Source organism: Monodon monoceros, unplaced genomic scaffold, assembly GCF_005190385.1.
Source record: "Monodon monoceros isolate NGI ecotype Baffin Bay Population unplaced genomic scaffold, NGI_Narwhal_1 Super_Scaffold_20, whole genome shotgun sequence".
Lineage (NCBI taxonomy): Eukaryota > Metazoa > Chordata > Mammalia > Artiodactyla > Monodontidae > Monodon > Monodon monoceros.
In genome coordinates, this window is record NW_021703777.1 from 76,260,755 (window position 1) to 76,286,982 (window position 26,228).

The 26,228-nt window shown below is 36.4% G+C and overlaps 1 protein-coding gene across 5 annotated transcripts in view; it reads left to right on the forward strand.

The window, feature by feature from the left end:
• The window catches only part of ARAP2 (ArfGAP with RhoGAP domain, ankyrin repeat and PH domain 2), a 194,879-nt gene that overhangs the window by 90,248 nt on the left and 78,403 nt on the right, over positions 1–26,228 (forward strand). For all 5 annotated transcript variants that reach the window (XM_029234845.1, XM_029234842.1, XM_029234846.1 and 2 more), the window contains 7 exons: positions 474–656; positions 3,210–3,384; positions 3,860–3,994; positions 10,920–11,064; positions 13,100–13,202; positions 13,839–14,037; positions 14,343–14,406. In XM_029234845.1, coding sequence (XP_029090678.1) covers positions 474–656; positions 3,210–3,384; positions 3,860–3,994; positions 10,920–11,064; positions 13,100–13,202; positions 13,839–14,037; positions 14,343–14,406 — 1,004 coding nt within the window. The remainder of the gene's footprint in view (positions 1–473; positions 657–3,209; positions 3,385–3,859; positions 3,995–10,919; positions 11,065–13,099; positions 13,203–13,838; positions 14,038–14,342; positions 14,407–26,228) is intronic.

Here is a 26,228-nt window from a genome sequence, read left to right on the forward strand (position 1 = left end):
AGATAGCTAGTGGGAAGCAGCCGCATAGCACAGGGAGATCAGCTCAGTACTTTGTGACCACCTAGAGGGGTGGGATAGGGAGGGTGGGAGGGAGATGCAAGAGGGAGGAGTTATGGGGATATATGTATATGTATAGCTGATTCACTTTGTTATACAGCAGAAACCAACACACCATTGAAAAGCAATTATACTCCAATAAAGATGTTAAAAAAAAAAAGTAATAATGCTTTTGCTGCAATTTGTGTTGCTTGCAGTTTCTTTTCTAGCTATTCTTTTACCACTATTACGAGCAGCTAGACTATTTAAAATAGAAATAGTATCTGCTTTCACACTCCATCTTCTGGAAAAAGTTGGGTCTTGTATTTTGCATATTTTGTACCAAGCTATGCTTTAATGTCATGTGAGTCAGTTTTCTGCAGATTCAAATACATTTTGTGAATTGATATGTTTTATATTTTTTTCTGATAATTCAGCTTTTTATTGTCATTGGAAACAAAAGAGCTAATGACTTTTGGGCCGGTAGTCTTCAAAAAGATGAAGAATTACACGTGGACTCTCCAGTAGAAAAGAGAAAAAACTTTATCACTCAGAAATACAAAGAAGGAAGATTCAGAAAAACCCTTTGGGCATCTCTTACCAAGGAAGAATTAAATAAGGTAACCAATGAAATGTAACAAAAAACATGGATATTAAGGTCTTTTTAAATATATGCCAAGGGTTTTGGAAAAAAGTTAAAAAAATTTTTTGCTATTGCATAATATTATTGTTTAATTTTATTTCCTTTTGTGAGATTGTGCCATTGTTTTTTTTCCTTCATTTCACTTGAGGATTCGTTATCAATAGCGAATAAACTTCTGTCCCTAACTGAAGTTTCTATGTGACGTAGTTTCTATCTGACGTAGGCCATTAAAACATTTCTATCTAGGTCTATCTGACATAGTTTCTATCTGACGTAGGCCATTAAAACACACCATTTAAAACTTCGACAATTTTCCCCATTTTAGGGACAGGATACTGAACCTAACTTCAGCCAGTACATTGTTGACTTGCTATCTCCAAAATTAGCTTCATTTACTCAATTAATTTATTTTTAAAAGCAGGAGTTTGTTTAGTGCCATTGATTTGAAGTGTCGTTTGCCTTTGGTTGAGTTATTCCAGGTCTTCTTGTGACCATTTTATGTTGCCCTTTTGGCAAAGAATTTGTTAAGCATCCTGCCCGCCTCTCCTTTATTGATTTTTGTGTTTGTTGCTTGTGCTTTTGGTGTCATATCCAAAAAATCATTGCCAATACTGATGTCAAAGAGCTTACCACTTATGTTTTCTTCTAGAAGTTTTATGGTATCAGGTCTTATGTTTAAGTCTTTAATACATTTCAAATTAATTTTTGTGAGTGGTGTAAGGTAGGGGTCCAATTTCATTTTTTTTTTTTCGCACGTAGTTACTCAGTTTCCCAGCATCATTTGTTGAAGAGACTATCCTTTCTCCATTGAGTGTTTGTGGTGAATAGATATTTATTGCACACTCACTCATTGCTGAATTCATTTTTAGGTTCCGGGGGTACAGTTGTAGTAAACAGTAGATGTGATTCTTTTATTCATGAGAGTGATCTGCACGCAGGGGAGATTGACCATAAACAGCTGCATGCCAATAAATATACCATAGCAAATGCAGCACCCTGTAAAGGAAAAGAATAGGGTAATGAGAGAGAGAATGAGAGGAAATACGTGGGATTAGATTGTGAGAGCAGTCAGAGGCTATATCCCAGTGGAGGGATGTTAGCTGTTTCACTTTCCAGTATCCTCATTTTGCAGGTGCAGAAAAACTAAGACCTGGAGATGAGAAGGAATTGCCCAAAATCACCTAGCAAATCAGTACAGTCAGGTACAAGAATTTAGGCTTCTTGATTCTGATGTGAAGGAAATTGTAGAGGTTAGCTAGACCATGGTAGAAAAGATAAGTACTCTTTTAGTAGTAGACCCTCTAGGCTGGAGCTGTGAAATGTGTCCTGGAACTCCTTGGTTGTACGCTCTTCTCTGAGCTGCCCATTGGGATAATCGGTGAGTGATTGTCCTGAAGTTGCATTACAGAGAGCAAATTAACCAGTCATCTGTCCAGGTGCACCGTGTCAGGAAGGACGAATATGGTGAACCCAAGGCTAAGAAGTCAGACGGAATCAGGGTGCCAAATCAGAGAGTTCAGAAGCAAATGGAAAGCCAGTAAAGTGTGGAAGCAAGAAGAGGGGATGGGAAAAGTTGTGAAGGCAGCTTATTATTTCAAAGGAAAAAACATCATGTTCCAGGAGTTTTACTGTTTGTACAATGATGATGTATATCATGTCAATCATGTCTTATTGTGTCTTGCTTGCTGTTCCTCCTCCCTACCTATACCCCCTTCCAAAAGGAAAGATCCTGAATTTGTACACATCTTTCAAATTCCCAAAGCATAACGGTAATTTAAAGATTCCTCACATCCCGATTGCTCTGCAAAATACAGACATACAGACATATATGCATACAACATTCATATGACATAACAAAACATTTAGTGGATACTTCATTACTACGTTTGAAGTATTTTGAATTTTCTGAGCATCAGCCATTGTCATAGTATGTAAACATACAAAATATCTTCCATGGCAAATATGACGGATTTGAAGATTTGGAACATCACAGGAACAAAACAATGAATTGAGATTTGGACATCTTCGGTTGAAATTTAAATTCATGCAGAGCAGGCCTTTTTTGTCTGTTGGTTAATTCAGGGCATAATGATTATTAGATGTATTTGTTAAAAAGGAATACAGGGGGCTTCCCTGGTGGCACAGTGTAGTTAAGAATCCGCCTGCCAATGCAGGGGACACGGGTTTGAGCCCTGCACCTGGAAGATCCCACATGCCACGGAGCAGCTTGAGCCCACGTGCCGCAACTAATGAAGCCCATGCACCTAGAGGCTATGCTCCGCAACAAGAGAAGCCACCGCACTGAGAAGCCCGAGCACCACAACGAAGAGTAGCCCCCGCTCGCCGCAACTAAAGAAAGCTCACGTGCAGCAATGAAGACCCAACGCAGCCAGAATAAATAAATAAATAAAGATTAAAAAAAAAAAGGAGTACAGACTTCCTCTCATAAATGAATTGGCAGACTCACACATTTTAATAGCTAGAATCATATTTTCTTCACTTAAAAATTGTATTTTCTTTTATTGACCAGGCTCTGTGTGCTGCTGTGGTGAAACCAGATGTTCTGGAAACAATGGCTTTGCTGTTCAGTGGAGCAGATGTCATGTGTGCAACAGGTGACCCTGAGCATAGCACCCCATATCTGCTGGCCAAGAAGGCGGGGCAGAGTCTGCAAATGGAATTTCTCTACCATAACAAATTCTCAGGTTAGTCCCTATCCCTTCACTAGCCTGATCTCTCCTTATATATCCCCAAGAGAACTGAAGCACGAATCTGTTTGTTTCTCAAATCAGAAAAACCATCAGAATGAAAAGAAAATGTAATTACCAAAAAGATGGATGATGCTTATCAAGACCCATGTTTTATTTCATTTAAAGGGAACGTTTAGGAAATAAATCTTTTATGTGTCTTTAATTTTATAAATGGGAGATTAAAATAGTTCATCCCACATAATCATTTTCACCAAAATTAAATCTGATTTTCATGCATGAATAATAAATACAACTGAAGTGCTTACTTGCAAATTTTATGCAGAGTAAAATAAATATCTCTGTATATTTATTCTGCAGTATATTTGAAGTAGTTTTTCTTCTACCTCAAAACTCACCTACATATTTATAATCAAAGGGAAAATTGTTTACATTCCAGATTTCAGATGTGTTATTTCTGTAACTTTTCTAGATTTCCCTCAACATGACATACATGCTGAAGGTGGATTAAGTCAAGAGTCCTCCCAGTCGACGTTCCTCTGTGACTTTTTGTATCAGGCTCCTGCTGCAGCTTCTAAACTCTCTTCAGAAAAAAAACTCCTTGAAGGTATCTTTTCTTGCTCCTTTTAGATTTGTTATCTGGTAAAACTTTATTTCATTATCAAAACAATTAGGTTTAAATTTTGATTGTTTTTTTCCCTTAATATGTTAGATTTGATCTTGCGGTAGAGAAATATTTTTTTTTTAGGTTTTATAAATGCTTCCAGGCACAGATATTATTTCATGCACTGCAGCAAAGATTTACCACTGGTTTGGAATGCTGAGTGAATTCTCAGCAAAATTCAGTTACATCTACCTCAGGGCCAACCAATTCTGTTTTAAGGATTTAAGGGTTATTCCAAAGAAATGTGAAACTTAGCCCCTTCCATTCGGGACAGAAACCCTAACTGGGGAGATAATATAGATAAATGTCAACATGTAGGAAGAACTGACAAGTTTTCAGTACATATTCTATCAGTATTCTATCAGCGTGTTCTATCAGTAGTTCAGTTTGTTCTGATGATAAGTGTGTGTGTGTGTCTGTGTAAGTAAAATAAAGCTTAAGCATGGTTTCAAAAAACTGATGTGAATTAATTTGATTTAACAACCTATTCTAGGTTTGTGGCATTAATCTTAGTAGAATCATAGTAGGTTTGTGGCATTAATCTTAGCAGAATCATCATTTATCCATCTATCCATTCAGCTCCTTGAATCAGGCATGTGCTGGGCATTCGGCATACGAAAATGAGTAAGACAGAGGCCTCATGCTCTTGCTATATACATTTGAACTAATTTTAGAAATGTAGGCATGAAAATATAATGATCTCTGTCTCACTGGAGCAAAGAGAATTTAAGAGAGATTAAGCTGTACAGGCCAGTTGATGATGGATATTCAGAGACTTGGGAGCCTGGTTAGTAATTCCCTAGGTGGTAAAATCCAGCTATATTACTCGATCAAAGGAACAACAGGATGAAAAACTCACTTTAGAATGTTAATCTTGATCCTCATGCAGTTGAAAGTGATTATTTCAGTTAAAGGCTTTATTTCCAAAAAAAAATTGTAACCCTAAGCAGAATTGTACTGAGATTAAGTATACTTTATTAGATTTTCCTGTAAACAGTACCTCTCCTTTAGTGAGCAGGTACTATGTGTAAGGCATCGCTTTTTTATGTTCATTGTAATCCTCATAAAAGCTCTGCAAGATAGTTGATATTATGCTGATTTCACATGAACAGTGGAGGAACTCGACATGAAGCAGAGTTTTACATCTGATTTGTGTTATAATTGTTATTGTAAAACTTTGGCTTTGGTGAGTGTGATGGCTGGGTGACACTAGATGGCAGAGCATTTTTATTCTTTGAGCTTAGGTTTTTTTTGGTTCTTTCAGCAAGTGGTTTTTAATGTCTTCCTTTACTCAATCTAACCAATAATAAATAATGAATTTTACAGAGATTTTCTCATCTTCCATTGCTCCTTGTCTATATTTAACCCTTAAGTAGTCGAAAGTTGAGTGATCAGGAGGGAAAAAGTATCAGAACAATCTGTGAATTGATGATAGTCATTATTAAAATAATTGAATAACAAGGCAATTAATGTACTTGTTAATAAGTGTACAAGCTTTCTAGAATGTTTCTTCTAAATTGTAGGATATCTTAGATCCACCCTTCAAACCACTTATACAAAGATGAAATAGGGAATTTGAAATATAAGTTTTGCTTCCTAAAGCTTCTCAATATATCATAAGTACTCAGCAGGCTAAAAATAAGCTTTTATTTGTTTTTTGGCAATTCTGGTTATAATATTTATAGACTTACCAGTTTTAATATTTCATTGAAATAGATTGTTTTTCTTAATTACTTGGGGACTGAATTGATGTCTTAAACTTGTAACTAAATCATTCTTTCCTTTTTATCTTTTATAAGTTAACTATGGATTTTTGTTAAAATTTACTTCAAAAAACAGAAACCAGTGCGTTCTCCATATATGTAATTTAATTGGGGATATTTTCTCATTTTGGAGCATTCGGTTTTAAGTAATGGGAAACTGAACTTTTGTACTTTGACCATGCAGCACGCAGAAATGATTTCATTGGAAAATAATCTAATGATAGGGTATTCTTTGATGGTTTTCATTTCTTCCATCCAGTGTGTTTCTCATTTAAAACTCAGGATAGACCATGAATCAGTTGGCTACCCTCCATCTTCACTAACATCGTCCTAGCTCCAGCCACCATCCTGTCCTGCCTGGGCTGTAATACGCCCACCCCCATCCCATGCCCCAACCCCGCTTACTTGCCGGTATCTGCCCTAGCTTCCCTCCAAACCTTATTCCCCAAAACAGGCTTAGTGATTGTTGAAAATGTAAATCAGATCATGTGTTTCCATCATTCAAATACATTTAATGGCTTCCCATGACAGAGTATAACTCCCTTCCTTATTAAGACCTTAAAGACCTTCTCGTGCCTTCCCCCTTTCATCTCACATCCTTCCTTCCTATTCTGCATGCCTGGCCACACTCATTTCCTGTCTGTTCCTGCAACATGCCATGTTCTTTTCTGCCTCCTCTGGACCTTTGTGATTGCCGTTCACTCTGCAAAGAGCGCACTTCCCCCAGCCTGACTGCTTCTCATCTCTTGGGGGATCAGTTCAGTGCTACCTGGTTGGAGAGACCTCTTTGGCAGCCCACTAAAGAGTGCACCCACTGTCGGCTCTTCTCTTTCATAGTGTGCTGCTTATTTCTGTCATAGCACTCATTGCATGAAAATGATCCTTCCTTCTTTGATTTGTTTCTCTCCCCCTCTGGAGTGAAAGCTCATTGAGGCATCAGCATTTTCTGGTTTATTCAGGATTATCAAATCTCTGGTGCCTAAAACAGTGTCCACACATAGTAGTCATGTGATAAATATGTGTTGAATAAATAGGCATTTCTCTAATCACATTACTACCAGTGTAAAAGCACACCTGACTTAATATAATTTTTATTGAAGTATAGTTTCTGTACAACATTGTATAAGTTACAGGTGTACCATGTAGTGATTCACAGTTTTTAAAGGTTATATTCCATTTATAGTTATTAGTTAATATTCTGAACAAAACACATTTTGTTCATAAAAAGCCTATTTAAAAATGAAGAAGAAAAAGTCGAACTACCAAGAAACATAGAGTTCTGGTGGGTTTTTTTGTTTTTCTTTTCTGTCAAGATTCTGCAGTGGTGGTACTCCTGTTGAGCACCAGCTTTATGGGAAAACTGAATTATTTGGAAAGATTTAGAGATTAAAGTGTGGTTGTCACCTTTGCCTCTGAAAGCATCTGGACTGCATAACTCCATCAGGGCTTGTCAGGACGGCCATAGAATAGACTGATTAAAAACAAACAAAAAAGTCAGGGAATAGAATGCATGCAAGTCCTTCAGAGAGTTACAGAGGCTTCAAATTGTCAGTTCAGGTTTTCAGGATTTGAAGTTCTTCTAGCCTCTGGTTATGAAGACTGATCTGTATTTTTCTTTTTCTTCCCAATTCAGTGTTCATGAAAGGAAAGATTGATAGCTCTTGTTAAACCGAAGTGTAGAGCTGAATAATAGCATCCTGGTTTTGTTTTCTGTTTTCTCCCCCTCAACTGTATTATTTTCCCTTGGTATCTTACCTTGATTTGTTGACACAGCATTTGATTTTTAAAAAGAAAGTGGTTGATACGGTTTACTAGAAATTCTCTATTAACTGTTTATATTTTCTTTTATAGATTAGCATTGAGGAATTTTGAAGGTCTTTTGTTTTATAAATACCTAACTCGTATAGTTTAAAAATGTTTCTCCAAGGCTGTAATACATTTATTTTAAATCAAAAGGATTCCTAGTGTGTATTCCTGTCTTCTGTGAACACTGAATGCCATCAGTTGAGGAAATTCTTCATCAGGAAACAAGGTCATGGTTTCAAAAAATAATAGTTGCGTCTTAACTACCATACATTTATTGTGCACATATCTATTTGAAGGTATGACCTCTGCTGTACCCTGATGCATTTTAAAAATGGACATACATGCTTCAAGCATGTAACAGGCACAGAGAGGCAGTTTGTGAAGTAGATAGAAGGGTAGCTTCCCTAGCTGACTGCCTGGGTGTTACCCCCAGCTCTGATGTACCTGTGTGCTGTTGGCAAGGTCAATCAACCAGCTTGTGCCTGTGGGCAGGGTATAAGGAAAGGGGTATGCAGTAATACAGCTGACCTAACTGGGTTGTTCTGAGGATTCAGTGAGTCAATGTGCATAAGATGTGTAGAACAGTGCGTGCCACATGCATGTGATGATAAGGGGAGGAGGAAGAGTAGCAGAGAGGCGATCCATGTACACAGCTGCTTCTGGTTTCCAGTGAGCCTTTGCATTTAGGTATATCCTACAGGTGGTAGCTGACAACCAAGCTGCCCAGCTCTGTTATAGTATCTACATCACTTCGTAGGAGTATTTCAGTAGGTCACCTCTGGAGTTCTTTAGTTGTGTGTGAGTAAATTCCAGTAGTGTTTTTCTTCCCTGATCTAAACGTCAAGGTTGAATAGAAACAGAGAACAACCCCTCCAGCCAGTACAACCACCATACACACAACCTTGTGTCTAGTAAATACCTTGTGTCCTCAGAGTTGTCCATTCTGTGCACCATCTGGTGGACATCTTCTGGTAACTGATTAAAAAGTAAGACTTCTGTAGCAGAGAGGGTATCCTGTCTGAATTAGCCCAAGCAGACCAATGCCATCCAACGTAATTTTGTTGAAGCTTTTGGTTGCTTCCCAGATGAATAGAAATGTCAGGATTTACTATCACAGCTTTGTTATTATAAATCCTCAAAGGTAATATCTGTGCCCACTTGGTTTGACCTCTGACCTGTTTTCACTTATAAAAATGAAGCTCATCAAGGGTTATGGTGATGATGCTACAGGATTAAATCTCCTCAAGCCCATATTTCTAACTTACAGTGAGCCTGTACTCACCTTTTAAAAGAGATCTGTCATTTGTTTCCCACTAGAATTAACATAATTAGATTCTGCATTTACATTTATTTTATGCATCATGCATTTGGCACTTTTTGTTTAAGACCTTCCAATGGCTCCCACTTGTCTACAGGTACAAACTCCTGAACACCTGTCTTGTAAGACTCCTGGGGCCTGGCCTCTGCCATGAGCCTTCAGTCTCGTTTCCTAGGTCCTAACTTCACGTGTAATCTCTTTCTTTGGCCAGGTAGGTTTTTGGCAGTCTCCCCTTTCTATGACTTTCCTCCCACAGTTCTTTCTCAGAATTATGGAATGATTGTAGCTCAGAAAGCATTTTTTGCTGCTTTAGAAACATCCTTTTCAGTCATAAATGACTATTTCAAAAGCTGTATTTTTGTTTGAAGTTATTTTCTTACCACTCCAGTTTGAGGGTAGCTTCCCTCCAAGAATGGGTCTAACCTTTGTAGGGTCCACCTCAGGATGATGATGAGAGAGACAGAACTCTCACTAAAGTAGAGGCAGTTACCTCCTTATTCTGAAGACCAACTGCTATTTTCTGCCCTTGTTTTATTGGATCTCTTTCTATATTTAATGTTGGTAATCATTCCTTTCATAAATGCTCACCGCTTTCCTGTTTTATACACCGTCCCTTCTCATTTGCTTCATTGCTTTCATGGACCCTTCTATATCCATTGTTCCCTAAGTTCCCTAAGATTTTATCCTCGGTTACTGTGTATTTTCAACCACTAGCTGTATGCTAAAGACTTTCTGGTCATTGAGGCCTTTCCTTGCCCTGAAGATGCAAATTCATAGGGTGATCTGCCTAATAGGTGTTCCTACTTGGATTTCCAGGGGATAGCTCTCATTTAGTATATACCAAAGGAAATTCAGGTTACATGCACTAAAACTGTTTCTATTTTATTTTCTTGTAGAAAAAAGTAAACATTTCTGCCCACCTTGTAATCAAAGCTAAAAATGATACAACCATTAATAACTTCTCCCTTACTCCCTTCATTCCCATCAATACATGTTGTATCCCTTTAAAACACAAAGGTGCATGTATGCATTTCTCTCTCCCTTTCCTCCCTCTGTCTCCTGTCTCTCTCTATTGTCCCCCATCCTTTCCCGTCATTCTGTCTCCCCCCTCCCCCACCCATTATCCTTAGTACCACTGTCCTGCTTTGGATGATCTTCATCTTTCACTTAGACTTCTTTTGACAGTGTCCTAACTGGTTTCCTGCCTCCAGCCTCACCTTCTCACATCCATTTTCCACAGAAATGAAGTGTGTAAGATTTAAATATGGAATATTCTTCTGTTGAAACCATTTCAGCGGCTCACCATCAACTGTAAAATCAAAGCTCAACAAACTTTTCTGAAAAGGGCCAGATAGTAAATATTTCAAGCTTTGCAGGCCAGATGGTCTCTGCCACAAGTCATCTCTGCCCTCGTAGCAGGAAAGCAGCCCCAGAAAATCCATAAATGAATAGGTGTGGCTCTTTTTCAAAACTTTATTTACAAAAACATATGTTGATCTGGATTTTGCCTGCAGGCCATAGTGTGCTGAATTCTTAACAAGATGAATTTCAGATCCCCTAAACAGGGCATTAAGGGCATTGTAGGGTCTGACCCCTTCTTTCTTTGCTCACCTACCTCACATCATCCACAGTCTTACTTTTTAACCCTACATTTTTCCCTCCTAATACTCTGTACAGACATTAGTCTTTGCCATTTCAGAGTTGTTTTGCAGCGGTCTCTTTATGGATCTGCTTGTTTCTCTGGTCATCAGTGTCATAGTTGTTTTTGTCTTGTATGTCCCTGGCTACTAGATTGTAAATTTTTTTGAGAGCAGGGAGTGTGACAACTTTTTATCCCATGCAGCAATATCATGCTCTTTACACAAAATAGAAAATTAATACATTTATTTATTTGAATCCAGTCATTATTTAAAACCACATATTTTAAAATTTGATTTATGGTATAGCTCAATTTATTTTGTGTTTTGTTTTCAATTCCTAGAGACAAATAAAAAGTGGTGTGTTCTGGAAGGAGGCTTCTTGAGTTACTATGAAAATGATAAGTCTACCACGCCTAATGGCACCATTAATATCAATGAAGTTATCTGCCTGGCTGTACACAAAGAAGACTTCTGTTTAAATACTGGGTAGGTCTATCATTAAATGGTTAGGAGTCGAAAGTATTTTCTGGTATGTATCATGCCAGGTAATAAGGATTTTATTATCATTTCACTTCAGTTGCTTCTTTTAGAAGAGTTTAATGGTTTCTTGAAGCCTACTCATTTTTCAGCTTCTGAAAGTTCCTTAGGGAATTCACTAAAAAGTGGAAAAATTTAAATATTATATTAGGTATTATGAAAGGCTGACGTGTTTGTATCTAATTTTAAGTAAGTGTATGTCATTCCATTCTTGAACATGTGGTCCCATAATTTTTATGACTTATTCATTATTTAAAATAGTGGACTAATGACAAAATTTATGCTTTCATTAAATGTATCATGGTTAAAAGAGATGACAAAAAATTCAGTGGTTTGTTCATAATAAAATAAACTATTAAGCATATTTAATAGCATATTGAAATACTAAATTCCTTAAAGATCTACTTTGGCATTTTTATGGTCTCAAAAAAGTTTTAATTCAAAGAGGAAGCATTTTTTATTTAATATGTTTGACTTACAAAATAGTTTAATAGGATTCTGTGAGGACTTCTGGAAATTGACCCTCTAAAGATCTTTGGTGTGAAAGTTTCTTATCACATTTTGTCATGTAATTAATTAAAAAGTATGAATACTAAAATCTGCAAAAAACAGTTTTATAGGATCATAGTATTTTAATAAAAAGTTTATGTGAGAAAAGGAGGAGATTTGTAAAGCTAGGGGTTATTTATATAAAATTGCATGAAACATATTACTGTTATCACATAATGACCAATATATACTAGTTGAAATGACTGTTGTTTTCTAGTAAATCTGATTTGATTCTTTTATGTGAACAAAACTGGTTATTAGTTGATTTGTTTTTTGTTTTAATCTTAATAGTGCTTTTACTCTAAATGAATGATCAGTTTAACAGGGCTTACCATGGAATATTAAGTGCATCCTATTTATTAAGTTGCCTAAATAATTTTACATTAGCATATAATCATATTCAAAAATAAAACATTCTTGATGGAATGTTACTGATACAAGTAGATATGCAGGAGAAAGCATCTATAATGAGATGTGGTTAAAAAATAATTCTTAATTGCCTTCAATAGCATATTACAGAATTTTAAATCAGTAATGTAGCCACTGAAAAATCACACAGATTTGTATTTTAGGAAGAGAGCTGACTGAAGTGATAAAGAAGAGGTTGGAGGGAGAGAGACTGTAATTACTGAAAGTTTAGCTAGAGGAAGAAATAATTAAAAAGGAAAACAGTGGGTTGAGAGACTCTTAAGATTGAACTGATAACATTAAATGTCTGACTGAATGGATGAAGAGCTGATGTCAAGGGGAAGAATAAATTAGACTCCAAAGTTTTGATCTTGTTGCTGAGGTAGATGGTGATGCCTCTAAATTGGAATATGAAGGAGATACAGTAGGTTGGGGGTGAGAAAGAGGAAGAAGGAAGATGAGTTTGGTATAAGGTATTTTGAGTAATGGCAGAATATATACTTAGCATGTTCCAAGAAATACTTGGAGCTGTGGATGAGGAACAGAAGGAAAAATTCAGGGCTTGGGATGTTACCCTAATTTTATCTATGGTAAGGAGATGAAATTTTGGCATAAGACAAGACGATGGAAGGAAAATTTGTGAAGTAAGACAAGAAGAGAACTAATTAGAGAACTGTTTGGACAATGTTTGTGTTGAATAGGGGGTCAGAATAAATCAAGAAGGAGTGGTCTGAGAGGGAAGAGGAGACAGAAGACAGCCTTTGTCACATCAGGGCATCGACAAAGTCATGCTGTAGAGTGATTAGTCAGAATAATATTCCTTTTGTTTGATCCAGTGTGTTCCATTTAACTCATTTGAATAAAATATAAACCATCAACAGAAAAATATGGTAGGTAGGGGGTAGATAGATTTCACACCATTATTCCGTTTTCAAAAAGAATTTAATTAAAAACTGGACCTTTGTGTTATTTTTCTCATAAAAGCCAAACATAACAAGTGGTATCTTTTTATTCTTGTGTGCTGTAGGCCCATCTTTACCTTCGAGATCTATTTACCCTCAGAACGTGCATTTTTATTTGGAGCTGAAACATCTCAAGCACAAAGAAAATGGACAGAAGCAATAGCCAAGGTATTTAAATATTGTTTTATTACCTAAATCCAGAGAAGATTCTTAACCTTCAGAGGTCCATGAAAATTTTATACAGGATTCTGGGAAGAATGTCCATACTTCATTAGGTTTTCATATGTTGTAGTCAAAAGAGGTTAAGAACTACCTTCCTAGAGCCTTAAGCAGAGACAAAATTAATGTAGGATCTTGGACAAGTCATTCTTCAAATTAAGGCTGTGCTTTGATTATGGAGATCTTTTCAGTGTTGTAAAGTCATTTTTATGTATGTCTTTTTATAGGTAGATATCTTATTCATGGTATACACAAAGGGGAAAAGAACAGATTCAGTAAAAGATACAAATGAAGACAAACATTGAAGGTTGACATTTTGAAAAATGCCACAAATCAACAAAGAGAATGTCTTCCTATTTCAAATCTATATATAAGAAAAATGGCTTAAGATGCTGCCATTTGAAATTGCATTATAGCTCTTCAGTTTTAAGACTGATAGCAGGTTTAAATAATTGTTTTGCAATCTGGACTCCTAAATCTTAAAAATAGAAAAACAAAGTTTTCCACTTTCCCTCGTATCTGTAGCTATGTAAGGGATTTCCTGTTTCCACTGTCTTTATTACTTTTTTGTATTTGTTTTAACAGCATTTTGTTCCCTTTGTTGCTGAAAACTTAACAGAAGCTGACTATGATTTGATTGGTCAACTCTACTACAAAGACTGCCATGCCCTGGATCAGTGGAGAAAAGGCTGGTTTGCTATGGACAAATCTAGTTTGCGTTTTTGCCTTCAAATGCAAGAAGGTCAGGAGGATAGAATGCACTTAAGAAGACTGCAAGAACTAAGTAAGTGGTTTTTTTTTCTCTCTCTCACTTTATATTCTGCACACAATTCTTTATCGTACATGGAAGTAGTAGATTTCACATAAAATTATGATGGCTCACTCCCAAACATCATATGACTGACTCAGTAGTCTTTAAGGGTATTTTGTGTAATGTTTTTTTTTTTAACATCTTTATTAGAGTATAATTGCTTTACAATGGTGTGTTAGTTTCTGCTTTATAACAAAGTGAATCAGTTATACATATACATATGTTCCCATATCTCTTTTTTTTAAAAATATGTTCATGCTTTTCTTCTTTCCCTTCAGCAATTAGCACAGTACTTCAAAATGGGGAAAAATTGGATGTCTTGCTCTTGGTAGAAAAAGGGAGGTAAGTGCATTTTTGCTTTTTACTCTTTATCTCTACAGCTCTAGGGAGTTGAGTATACTGGTTATCCTCTTGGAGGAGAACCTATTATTTTGTAGCCTGTTGGGAATTTTCCGAATTGTACGTGTGTGTGTGTGTGTGTGTGTGTGTGTGTGTGTATGTGTGTGTATGTTCTCTTTAGTAGAAAGAGTACACCAATGAAGCTTGCATATTTTTATATTCATTAGGAGAAACTCAGTGTGATCAGTTATTAGAGTTTTCTACAGACCTTGATCCCTTTTCAACATTCACATATAAGTATTTGGAAGCACTTTGCCAGTTGTAAATATGTTTTCAGTGTAGTTATATGATGGCTATAAATAATACCCTGAATCATGCATAGCTAAACCTGATTTCTCAAATTTATTCAGTTTTTCAATAAATATTAAGCTTCTACTGTATATCAGGAACTGTTATAGGTATTGGGGATACAGTGATGAATAAAACAGATATGGTCTCTGCCCTTATGAAGCATCTACACTAGTGAGGGAAACACAATATAAGCGACCAAAAATAAGGTGAAGAGAGTGCGCCTGATGGAACAGTATTCTGTTCTCAATAGGGTGGTAAGAGAAGGTATCTTTGATCAGAGATTTGTATAAAGTGAAGAAACAAACCATACAGCGGTCTGAATAGAATGTACCAGGCACAAAGTCAAGGGTATTTTGAAGACCCCAAGGCTGTGTTGTGCTTGGAATGTTCAGGGTCTTCAAGGAAGCTGCTGTGGCTGGGGAAATTTGAATGAGTGACAGCGGAGATATCCCTGGGCCAGAACATATAGGGCCTTACAGGCCATGATATGTAAAAATGATTTGAATTTTATTCTAAGCGTGATGGGAAGCTGCTTGATTTGAGAGCCAGGAAATGGAATCATCTGACTTATGTTTTTAAATGACTACTGTGATTCAGATGAATAGCTTTTGGAGGACAGGAGTGAAACTGAGCATCCAGGTAGGATGATGCTGCAGAGGCCAGGCAAAACGTGACTTCCTAATGACATAGTGTTGAGTGAGGGTGGAGGTGAGCAGGTCTGTTGATGGATTCAATGACTCTGAGAGTCAAGGATGACCCCAAAGTTTTTGGCTGGAGCATTTACATAAATGATGAATGGCGCTGTTTTTTTGAGATAAAAAGTACATGGAGAGTAGAGGTAGGACACTAGCAAGTTTAGGGTAGTAGATCAAGAATTTGGTTTTGGAAATAATAATTTTGAGATGTCTATTTGAAAGCAAAGTGGAGCTGGTGACTGGGCATTTGGATATACAAGCCTGGAATTAAGTGGAGAGGTTGCAGCTGGAGATCAAGATTTGAGTCATCAGCATTTTGACTTATTTATTTAGCCAAGGAACTGGACAGATTCACCTAGAGAAGGACTGTAGATAGAAAAGAGACAAGGATGTAGCCCTAGGGCCTCCAATTGTAGAGGAGGAATGATCTAGCAAAAGAGCCTGAGAAGGAGCAGCTAGAGTCATATCACAACAATTAGGAAGAACAAATTGTTTTCTCTTGATGTTTCATTATTTGCTTTCAAATCCCTTAATTACATTAATTCAGAATGTTTAGTTCCACAAGAGTACAGGATCATTTGTAAAAATATATGTAATGATAATATAAAAATATAGCTAAATCAGCCTTCCCTCTGGTGAATTTCCATGCTGGTGACAAGGATAATGACTTTGAGTAGTTATCTGAACCTGTCTTTTCTTGAACTTCATAGGAGAATATCAACAGCTTTAGACAGCAAACATATTGCTGATTAGATACTTATGTCAGAGTGTGTTTATTAACTTACAAACATAATTAGGATTTTATGTTTTTACTTGTTTATTTCTGGACTTACAATGGTCAATGATGCTCTTTAGATGCTGAGTTTCAGTACCAGATGATAGTTATACCGTTCTCTCAGAATCCTGTTACGTACATGTTCAGAAATGATCATGAGACAGTGGATAGTATTATGGCATTAAAGTACTAGCACAAATGTACTTTTTATAGTCATCTATTAATGTTTATGGAATGCCTGCCGCCTGTTATCTACACGGCAGGAAAAAATGGTCAGCAATACACATTGCATGTCTGAGTTCACAGAGCTTATGTTCTTAAACAAATAAGCAAGCAGAAACTTGCTAGTGGAATTTACTGTATTTATTATATGTATACATAATTTTTTATAAATCAGGTTACTATAGCCAAGGTATTTTTCTATCATTTTTAGTCTATAAAGGATTTGACCAGTTGTACCTAGATTTTAATGAAAATGTACCAAATGTGGGTTAGTGATATTCAATTTTAATTTTTCTTTAGTGCTTACTGCATGCAGCACACTCCCTCATGAATGCTAGATAAGGAAGCCAGAAGACTAAATGTTTTGTTACTTTGTGACATCTTGACCTTTCCCCTGGGCAACAGGAATCAGGAGGTGAATTCAGATACACTCTGAGTTCATGGAATAGTTAAAAACTAATAGAATATCAAAATAATGGTCAAAGCTGTGTAATTTTGTTTCTGATAATAATTTAAAGTTTTTAATCTACATGTGTTATCAACTAGTTATGCTGAAAGCATTTTTATGAAAGGAACAGAGAATGTGTCAGGAGGAGAGTAGGAGAAATACAGGGACAAATATAAAACTAAGGTATTTTCCTTGGATCTCTTTGAATAGCTTCCATACAAAGGTACCATTTGAAAACAACTATGTTTATCCATGCTTATATCTTGGTTTCATTTGCTTTCCCTGTTTTCTTCAAATCAGTAATATTCAGATAACAATAATACAATGACACCAATGTACAGAACTTACAGTATACTAGCCACTATTTTAAGCACTTAGCCTTCCAGTGCCTATATGGTATTGAGGACAGTAATCCATTTTGACATCAAGGTAAGGTCATTTTTTTAACTTAACAACCTAAATATTTCTTCTTTTTAAAACAAGTGTTAAGTATTAATTTACCAATACTTTTGTGTAGATCACTCTCAAGAATTGTCATCAAATGTGCTAGAAGCCTGGATAAATAAGTCACTAGAAATTAAAATTTCAACAACTTATTAGAAAATAAAATTTTTATTAGAAAACTTAAAAAGTTATTTTATTAGAAAAATGTATCCATACAATGCTTACATAATTAAAGATGAAGCAGAAAGAAGAGAGGTTAGAAGTGTGAATAAAGGATCAACCTGGGATGGCACTAGGTTGTAATCTTTGATGTAACAAAGAGCCTGCAGGTGTCCAGAGCACCTTGTGTGGTGCTGAACAGGGACCCATGTCTATATATTTATACACAGACATTCACACGTGTGTGTACATATATGTGGATATGTATATACATATGTAAATAAAGGGACTTGAGATAGGGAAAAATGGAAAAAGAGCAGGTCTGGGAGCGAGCTGGGGAGATAATGAGTTTGATTTTCGACATGTTGAACGTGAAATGCTTATAAATAGCTGAGGAGAAGTTGCTCGGAGGGAGTTATATTTATGGATCTGACAGTCCTGATTGGTTAATGGGGTGGGGATATAGATTTTGGAGTACCCGCATATAGAAGAAAGAAAGTGAAATCACCTAGGGAGAGTCTACAGAGTGAGAAGGGAAGAAGTAACGTGTGAGAGCCTTGGTGAATACAGGTCAGTTGGAGGTGGGGATGGTTGTCAGAGAGGAATAGCTATCGTGGGGAGTAAAGCTAGTTTATCCAGAGAGTGAAGCAGGAGACCAAGAGAGAATGTGGCACCAAGCCCGGGAGGAGGGTGTTTCAAGAAGGAAGGAATAGTCAGAAGTGTCAGGTGCTATCTGATGAGGACAGATACTCCATTGGTAAGTGATGGGGAGTCCATCTGGGGACTCTGTGGAGAACAGAAGTGATAAAACAGAAACTGGATTAGAGCAGGCTGGGAACGGGATCAGATTAGATAACCAGTTGGTCTAGGATGTCTGGAGGTTAATAGGATTAATGAAGTAAAAGGGATTTGATCCAGGAAGGGAATGTATGTGCAGTTTTGTTTTAGATGGCTTGAACTTGTGCCATCTAAAACATTTTGATGGAGCAGAGGTTAAAAAAAAAAAAACAGGAGAAGAGTGAATGTATTAGAGAGAGGACAACAGGACAGGTCCCTCAGTTCTAACAGGAAAAAAAGAGGAATTGATGGATGTTTTTGGATGTTGGTAGCTTTCTAGATTTGGTGGTGGGATGTTGAGAGAGATACCAATCTGTTGGTTTTCAATCAGTCTGCTGGTTTTCGGTTGTTTTGTGAGGTAGGAAATAAGGATGACTCCTGAGCTTTTGGCCTGGGTGACTTTATGAATCGTTTTATCACTTACCAAAATAGGGAATATGTACTGTACTTCTCTCCCAGTACTCAAACAAAGCCAGTTAATTATAGATGTAATGGTTTAAGATCTGTTTTAATATCATATAAAAATAAGAGAATTTCATTGCATTGCCCTATTTTTCATCTGTCTTTTGATCTGTTAGCCCCTTGGGAAATACTGACTGTAAAGTACAGTTGATTGCGGTAGGCTTGTCAATGACAGACAAAATTGTGGCTTTAAGAAATAAAACAACTTCTAATTATTCACGTTGGTGGCATATAAAGATAGTGAGAATAATTGAAAGAAAGAGAAACCAACTAGCTATAAGTTTTAACCTTTATTTTTTTGCTAGTAACAGCTTGAACCAGAGCTGCAAATCATAAATAAACTTAATGAATTAATTTCACATATTTTCTCTGCCCTTGTCTACCCTTGATTAAAATGTTAAAATATATTAATGTTTCTTAAAGGCAAGAGAATGAACCCCATGAACTAGTTCATAACTTGATAACCATCCAGTGAATATAGTCACTAGATATATATTTTAATCTTCATGGTAATTTTCTCTATATACATAGCATGAGTGTCTTTAGACAGAAAAATATTGCAATAATATTTTCCACACACAGAGCATTTTTGCTCTGAAAAGCTCTAAGCAGAAGGTGCTCCAGATGGTGTCGCTTTAATGTGTATTCTTTGTATACTTTAAAAATTATTATTTTGGAAAATAAAGCTTTCTTGATTACACTTAAGGCTTTCTGCCATGATATTTGATGCTGTTATTGGGACTTAGATTCTGTGCTTTTCTTGGTGTAGAAAAAAAAGAAAAAAGAAAGAAAGAAATCATGTTTTTGAATACCCATTGTTAGTCAGTGAATGTCCTGGACCCTGCTGAGGTCAGAAGGCACTTTTCTGGACAGTAGGTTATATATCCACTGTGACTGAAGTATTCAGTAGATTACAGCATCCTTTTCATAAAATTTAAAAACTATTTCTGCACTTGGCCCACATTCTCTGTGTATCTCTTTCTGATAAGTAAGTTACTGTGTGCACCATCTCACATTCTGTAGCTTCGTGCTCGTTTGTCAAAGACACCTATTATTAAGCTTTTATAGAAAGGCTGTTAGTTGTAATAAACACAGTATGAATAACTCAACTGTGTTCATCAGAAACAGAACAGCCTAGCTTTTTGTTGTTGTTGTTTGCTTGTTTTAATTTTTTAAAGATTGTTTAGTTGACCTATAGTAAAGCATGAAGCACTTGATGGCCCCCAAGCCTGATGACATCCAGTTTTAACTGCAAATTCCAGACATAACGAAGTCGACACTGGGGAATAAACATTTTATCGATATGTTTCACAATTACGGGACAGACTACTTTTCTCAATTTGGGTGATTAATACCCTAAGTTGAAGATTCTTATTTCATATCAACTTATTGCATGTGATTTTTTTTCCCTCCTTGAATTGTGTTTTATAGCAGCTGATATGTTAGCAATACCCTCCAGGGTGAATTATCTTAAAGTGGTTTCTAAATTGTGCATTTAATTGCAAATTAAACAGTAGCTGATTGCCCACAATATCAGCTTGACTGCTTTTGTAACTTTCTGATGATTTAATTTGCAGAGATGGTTTAATCTGAATGTTGCCAAAGCAAACCACTCTTCTCTCACCACCCCCGCAGGTTGTGCAGAAAGAAAGGGACTATTCAAACTTACATTATAAGGTGATTTTTTTTGTTTGTTAAAGAGAATCACGATAAAGGGAATGTGTGCCTATTTAATAAAGGGTGGATTTTAAAGTATATATTATTTTCTTCAAAAATGTATTTCATTCAGTTCAAGACACCTCCCATATACTAGAATATAAGCTTATGAACAAATAAATGCAATATGGTGTGAAAAAATACAAAAGAGTGAGAAGATCCCTTCTAGATAAATGGGATCAAGATAATCAGTTTTTATTTTTTAAGAAAAAGTATATTTAAGTGGCTCTGGAATCCTAGGTAGGATTAGAGTAGGAAAAAAATGAGGAGTTGAGACACTAAGATCTTCAAAGAGGTGAAAACGATAGTTTCAGAGAAATAGGATGGGCTAGGGTACAACTTCAGTCCAGCTCAGCCTTAACCTTCAGTTCTCAAGGAGGAAGCATGAGAGAGTGGGCCTGGAGAGATAGATCGATACCATATTAGTATTATCAATTAAATGTAATTAATAACTTGCCTTGTTCTGGAAAGGACTGCAGGCTTTTACAAGGGTAAAGACGGCTTTTTTTTTAAAGCAGACTTGAAACAGGGCTGTTTCTCACATTCCTATAGGTGATTGCCTAATACTATATAGAGATGAAATTGAAAACTTGGAGGCTTTTTCTTTCTCAGGGAATAGTGTGCCTTGACACTTTTTACTAAACTGTTGGCTTCGGAGGAAACAAGCTAGTTAAGCTAATATTTCATTCTTCATTATTCTTGTGATACAGTCTCTGCATCTGCAGATTTTCTTAATAATTGTTTGCCTCTTTCTGGCTAAAATGCCATGACTGTGCAGCAGTTTCTTATCTGAAGGTATGGGGAAAAAAATACTGTTTCTCTATAAACTAAGATGAGGGTGATTTATGGATGCAATGACTGAATAAAATGTTCTGGACTCCCATCTCTGTCCATGAAGAAATAACTGGTATGGAACATGCCCTCTCACTTTAAACAACTAGAAAACTGGACAAAAACATATGAGATGAACTATTTTCAGACTTTAGGACAAGAGGTATCCCAGGATTGTGATCATGGAGAGAAGGGAAACAAGTGACATAAGGGTTAAGATCACCTGGGCTTCTTATCAGTCCCTGGCACAGGGAATGGGGGAACCCAAGCAGAAGGTGGTGGTTTTGCTATATTGAAGAGGTTTTGCTGTGTTGACTTCCCCTACAGAGATAGGGGAATCTGTGGTAGCTAAACATTGCAGGATAGAGTACAGAGCAGAGGGGGAGATGTTCAGAGCAAGAGCTTCAGAAATCTTCAAAGGAGTTCCCTTCCATCTTCAGCTCAATACGAACCTGCATATTTGAAGGTCGAAACTCCAGGTAGAAATACTCCCAGGGTGTGCTATGAGTTGAACAATTCCCAGAGTTTAGACAGTGCTGGAGTGGGTTCAAATTTTATCTAGCCAAGTTAGACAGACTTCATTAACACAGAGCATTTGTAAAGACTCCAGAACGTTAATTCCAGAGTATTAAGGCTAAACCAGCCTTCAGGTAAAGGCTGCTCCATTTTTACCTTACTAAGCTTAAAAACAGACCTCTTCACAAGTCATTTAGTTACCTGGGGTCAAATAGGCAAAAGATCCTAAAACAAACATCAACACCCTTTAAAGGAAGACACAATCCTGGCACTGAATGATGTCTAGCATACAGTAAAAGTTACTAGCAAAGTGAAAAAGCTGCAAATCAGTTGATAAGAACAGACCCAGAAATGAGAAAGATAATGGAATTAGCAAAGAATATAGACAGTAATTTTAAAATATTATAAATATTGTAAAAGATAACACCCTCTGACATAAATCACAGCAAGATCTTTTATGATCCACCTCCTACAGTAATGAAAATAAAAACAAAAATAAGCAAGTTGGACCTAATTAAACTTAAAATCTTTTGCATAACAAAGGAAACCATAAAAAAGACAACTCACAGAATGGGAGAAAGTATTTGCAAATGAACCAATGGACAAAGGATTAATCTCCCAAATGTACAAACAGCTCATGCAACTCAATATCAAAAAAACAAACAACCCAATCAAAAAATGGGCGGAAGACCTAACTAGACATTTCAGCAAAGAAGATATACAGATGGCCAAGAGGCACATGAAAAGATGCTCAACAGCACCAATTATTAGAGAAATGCAAATCAAAACTACAATGAGGTATCACCTCACAGTGGTCAGAATGGCCATCATCAGAAAATATACAAACAATAAATGCTGGAGAGAGTGCAGAGAAAAGGGAAACCTCTTGCACTGTTGGTGGGAATGTAAATTGATATAGCCACTGTGGAGAACAGTATGGAGGATCCTTAAAAAACTAAAAACAGAACTACCGTATGACCCAGCAATCCCATTACTCGGCACGTACCCTGAGAAAACCATAATTCAAAAAGACACATGTACCCCAATGTTCATTGCAGCTCTATTTACAATAATCAGGACATGGAAACAACCTAAATGTCCATTGACAGATGAATGAATAAAGAAGATGTGGTACATATATATAATGGAGTATTACTCAGCCATAAAAAGAAATTGGGTCATTTGTAGAGATGTGGATGGACCTAGAGTCTGTCATACAGAGTGAAGTAAATCAGAAAGGGAAAAACAAATATCGTATATTAACGCATATATGTGGAATCTAGAAAAATGGTACAGATGAACCTATTTGCAGGGCAGGAATAGACACAGAGAGAACGGACGTGTGGACACAGTGGGGGAAAGGGAGGGTGGGATGAATTGGGAGATTAGGTTTGACATAAATACACTACCATGTGTAAAATAGCTTGCTAGTGGGAACCTGCTGTATAGCATAGGGAGCTCAGCTCAGTGCTCTGTGAAGACCTAGATGGGTGGGATTGGGGGGGGGAGGTCTAAGAGGGAGGGGATATGTGTATACTTATAGCTGATTCAGTTCACTGTACTGCAGAAACTAACACAGCATGGTAAAGCAATTATACTCCAGTAAAAAATAAATAAATAAAAAGACAATTCTTTACACAGAGAAAAAAAGATGTAAAGGAAAACATAAACATAGAAAAATGGATCTAAAGAAGGAACCAGATGGAACTTCTAAAGCTGAAGAATACACTATCTGAAAAGAAAATCTCACTAGATCAGCTAAATGCAAGAACAGACTCTACATTAAAAAAAAAAACCTCGAACTTGAAGGCATGACAATAGAAATTATCAAAACTTAAGCACAGAGGGAGAAGACTGAATAAAATTATCAGAGCCTTAGTGACCTGTGAGACAATATCATTCTTATGTAAGTATAATTAGAATCCCAAAATAAGAGAAGGATGGAGTAAATATATATGTATATATTTGAAGAAATATGGCCAGACTTTTTTCAAATTTGATAAAAACTGTAAACCCACAGATGTACTAAGATCAACATACCTCATGCATGATAAAGGCAAACCACATTAAAACATATCATAATCAATTTCCTGAAAACCAGTGTGAAGACAAAAAAAAATTAAAAAGTACCAGAGGAAAAAAGACACATTAAAAATAGGGGGCAAAGATGAGAATGTCTTGTCAGAAGCAGTGCAAGCCAGGAGATAGTATAATGATATCCTTTAATGTGTTGGGGGCAGGGGGGAAACAAAATAACCAAACCAGCAGCTATTAGCCTAAAATACTCTATCCAGCAAAAAGATCTTCCAGAAATGAAAGCAAAATAAGTATTTTTTGGTCAAACATGCTGACTTATACTACAAGACTCAGTTTTTGATTTCTGTATAAATGCCTAGGATATTATCTTCTTTAGTCATGTTTTTGGAATGTGTTGTTTTTGTTTTTTAGTTGTGTTTAAAATGTTCTTTATAAACGTGAATTTATTTTTCATACAGCCATATTTATAGATCCTATCATTTGTTCTGGTTCTTGTCAGTAGACCAAGCTCAAATATGATAGTCTCTACTTTGTGGTTATTATATTACAGTTTTGAGAAAGTTGTTTTTATTAGTCTTGCGACTTGGTTTCTAGGTCTTATTGAACTGTCTTAACTCATTATTGGATATAGGGATTTTTTTTTTATTTGGCTTTGAAGTACCATTTAAAATTTAGGCTTGGGGAATGGACAGGAAAATTTATTTTTCTATAATTAGAGTTCTTTAAAAGAACTTCCAGATTTTCAAGATATAAGTTCCTATTTCTTTGGAATCATTATCCAGAAATGTAAAATTGTTGTTCGATAACACTTGAAATCACAAAGTTGGCCAGCATTTGTGTTGAAAATGTCTTTTGATGCTTTATTCAGTGTGCACAGAGTTTAGATAACATCAGAGAGGAGAGCTGTTGAACTGATGCTATTAAACGTCAAACATCTACTGCACAAGATGATGTATTTTAGGATTCAGCCTTTGACAAGTGGACTCAGGAGTTAACTTGTCATTACTCATTCTACCCTTCACTAGCTCACAAGCAGACAGCTAAACTTGTCATCACAGGATTTCTTCAGGTTAGAAAGAATATTTGAAGTTGGAAACATTTACAGTTAACGGCAGAATTATACTGCTATCATAGGAGGGCCATTGCCTTTTGGATTTCTTTTACTGCTTGCTCAAATACTCATTGTCGTTTGTTTATAAGCACACCTTTTCAAAGATTTTTGTCTCATATTCAGAGCTTAATTATCAGATAAAAAAAACCAAGACTCAAAAAGAGTTAAAATTTGCTCTCTACCTAAACTCCTTAATTTAGCCAGAGGTAATTTTGATTAAGTCTGCATAATGTAGGGGCTTGATATTCCTCAAGGAAGTTACCCAGGTTATATAGTTTCATTTAGACAAATATGCCCAGCAGTAGAATGTTTTTGAGCTAAAGATGATGTAAGGCTAAGGTGTGTCAGGAGTATTAGAGCAAGTATCAGAATTCTTCAAAAAGAAAATTACAAGACCCGGAGGTCAAGGCTGTTGTGGTGGTGTGGAAAATAAAAACAATAGATAGAGATGCCAGGAGAAAAGAGATGAAGATTACGGGCACCAGTGTCACTGAAGAAGAAGTTACAGCAAGTTCAGAAGATGTTAGAAGTGAGTGGAGTGGGGTGCCAGTAGCTTTATCTTCTTAGAGGAGCATTTCAAGAAAAGAAACCAAAGGACAGAAAGGAGTACTTTTGTTTTCTTTTTAAATTAGGGCCAGTGAATTATCAGGAATGTGAAACATTACCCACCCCCCACCCCCCAAAAAAAAGAAAGAAACCAAAACAATCCAGAGTTCAAGCAGCTCATTCCTTTCTCTTTGGGTTGAATCCAAAGTAGCTGTCTCATAGTCGGAAATGAAAATTAAATAGTTTTATACTTAAATACATCAACGATTACTTTGTGTTTCAAGCCAAATTTTATATCAAGTGTTAGAACATTAAAACTTACTTACCCACTAAATACCTCGTCCTATGCTAAAGGCTATTGATGCTGAAATGCTTTCTTTGTTTGCTTGTACAAAGTTTGGGGTGTAGCGGCTAAAACACTCACACAGATAGAGCAGGCGATATGATGGCGGGTAGAGTGGATGTTCAGGATTAAGAAGGGACGCCTGGTACACAATAAGCATTGGATGGAGAGAGATGGGGATGGAGTGTCAGCGAGGGTTACCTGGAATACACCGATGGGGGAGGAGCTGGAGTAACCAGCCAAAGAGCCGGAAGTATTTATTATGAAGACAGGAACATGTTAATTCTTCCTTCCTTCCTTCCTTCCTTCCTTCCTTCCTTCCTTCCTTCCTT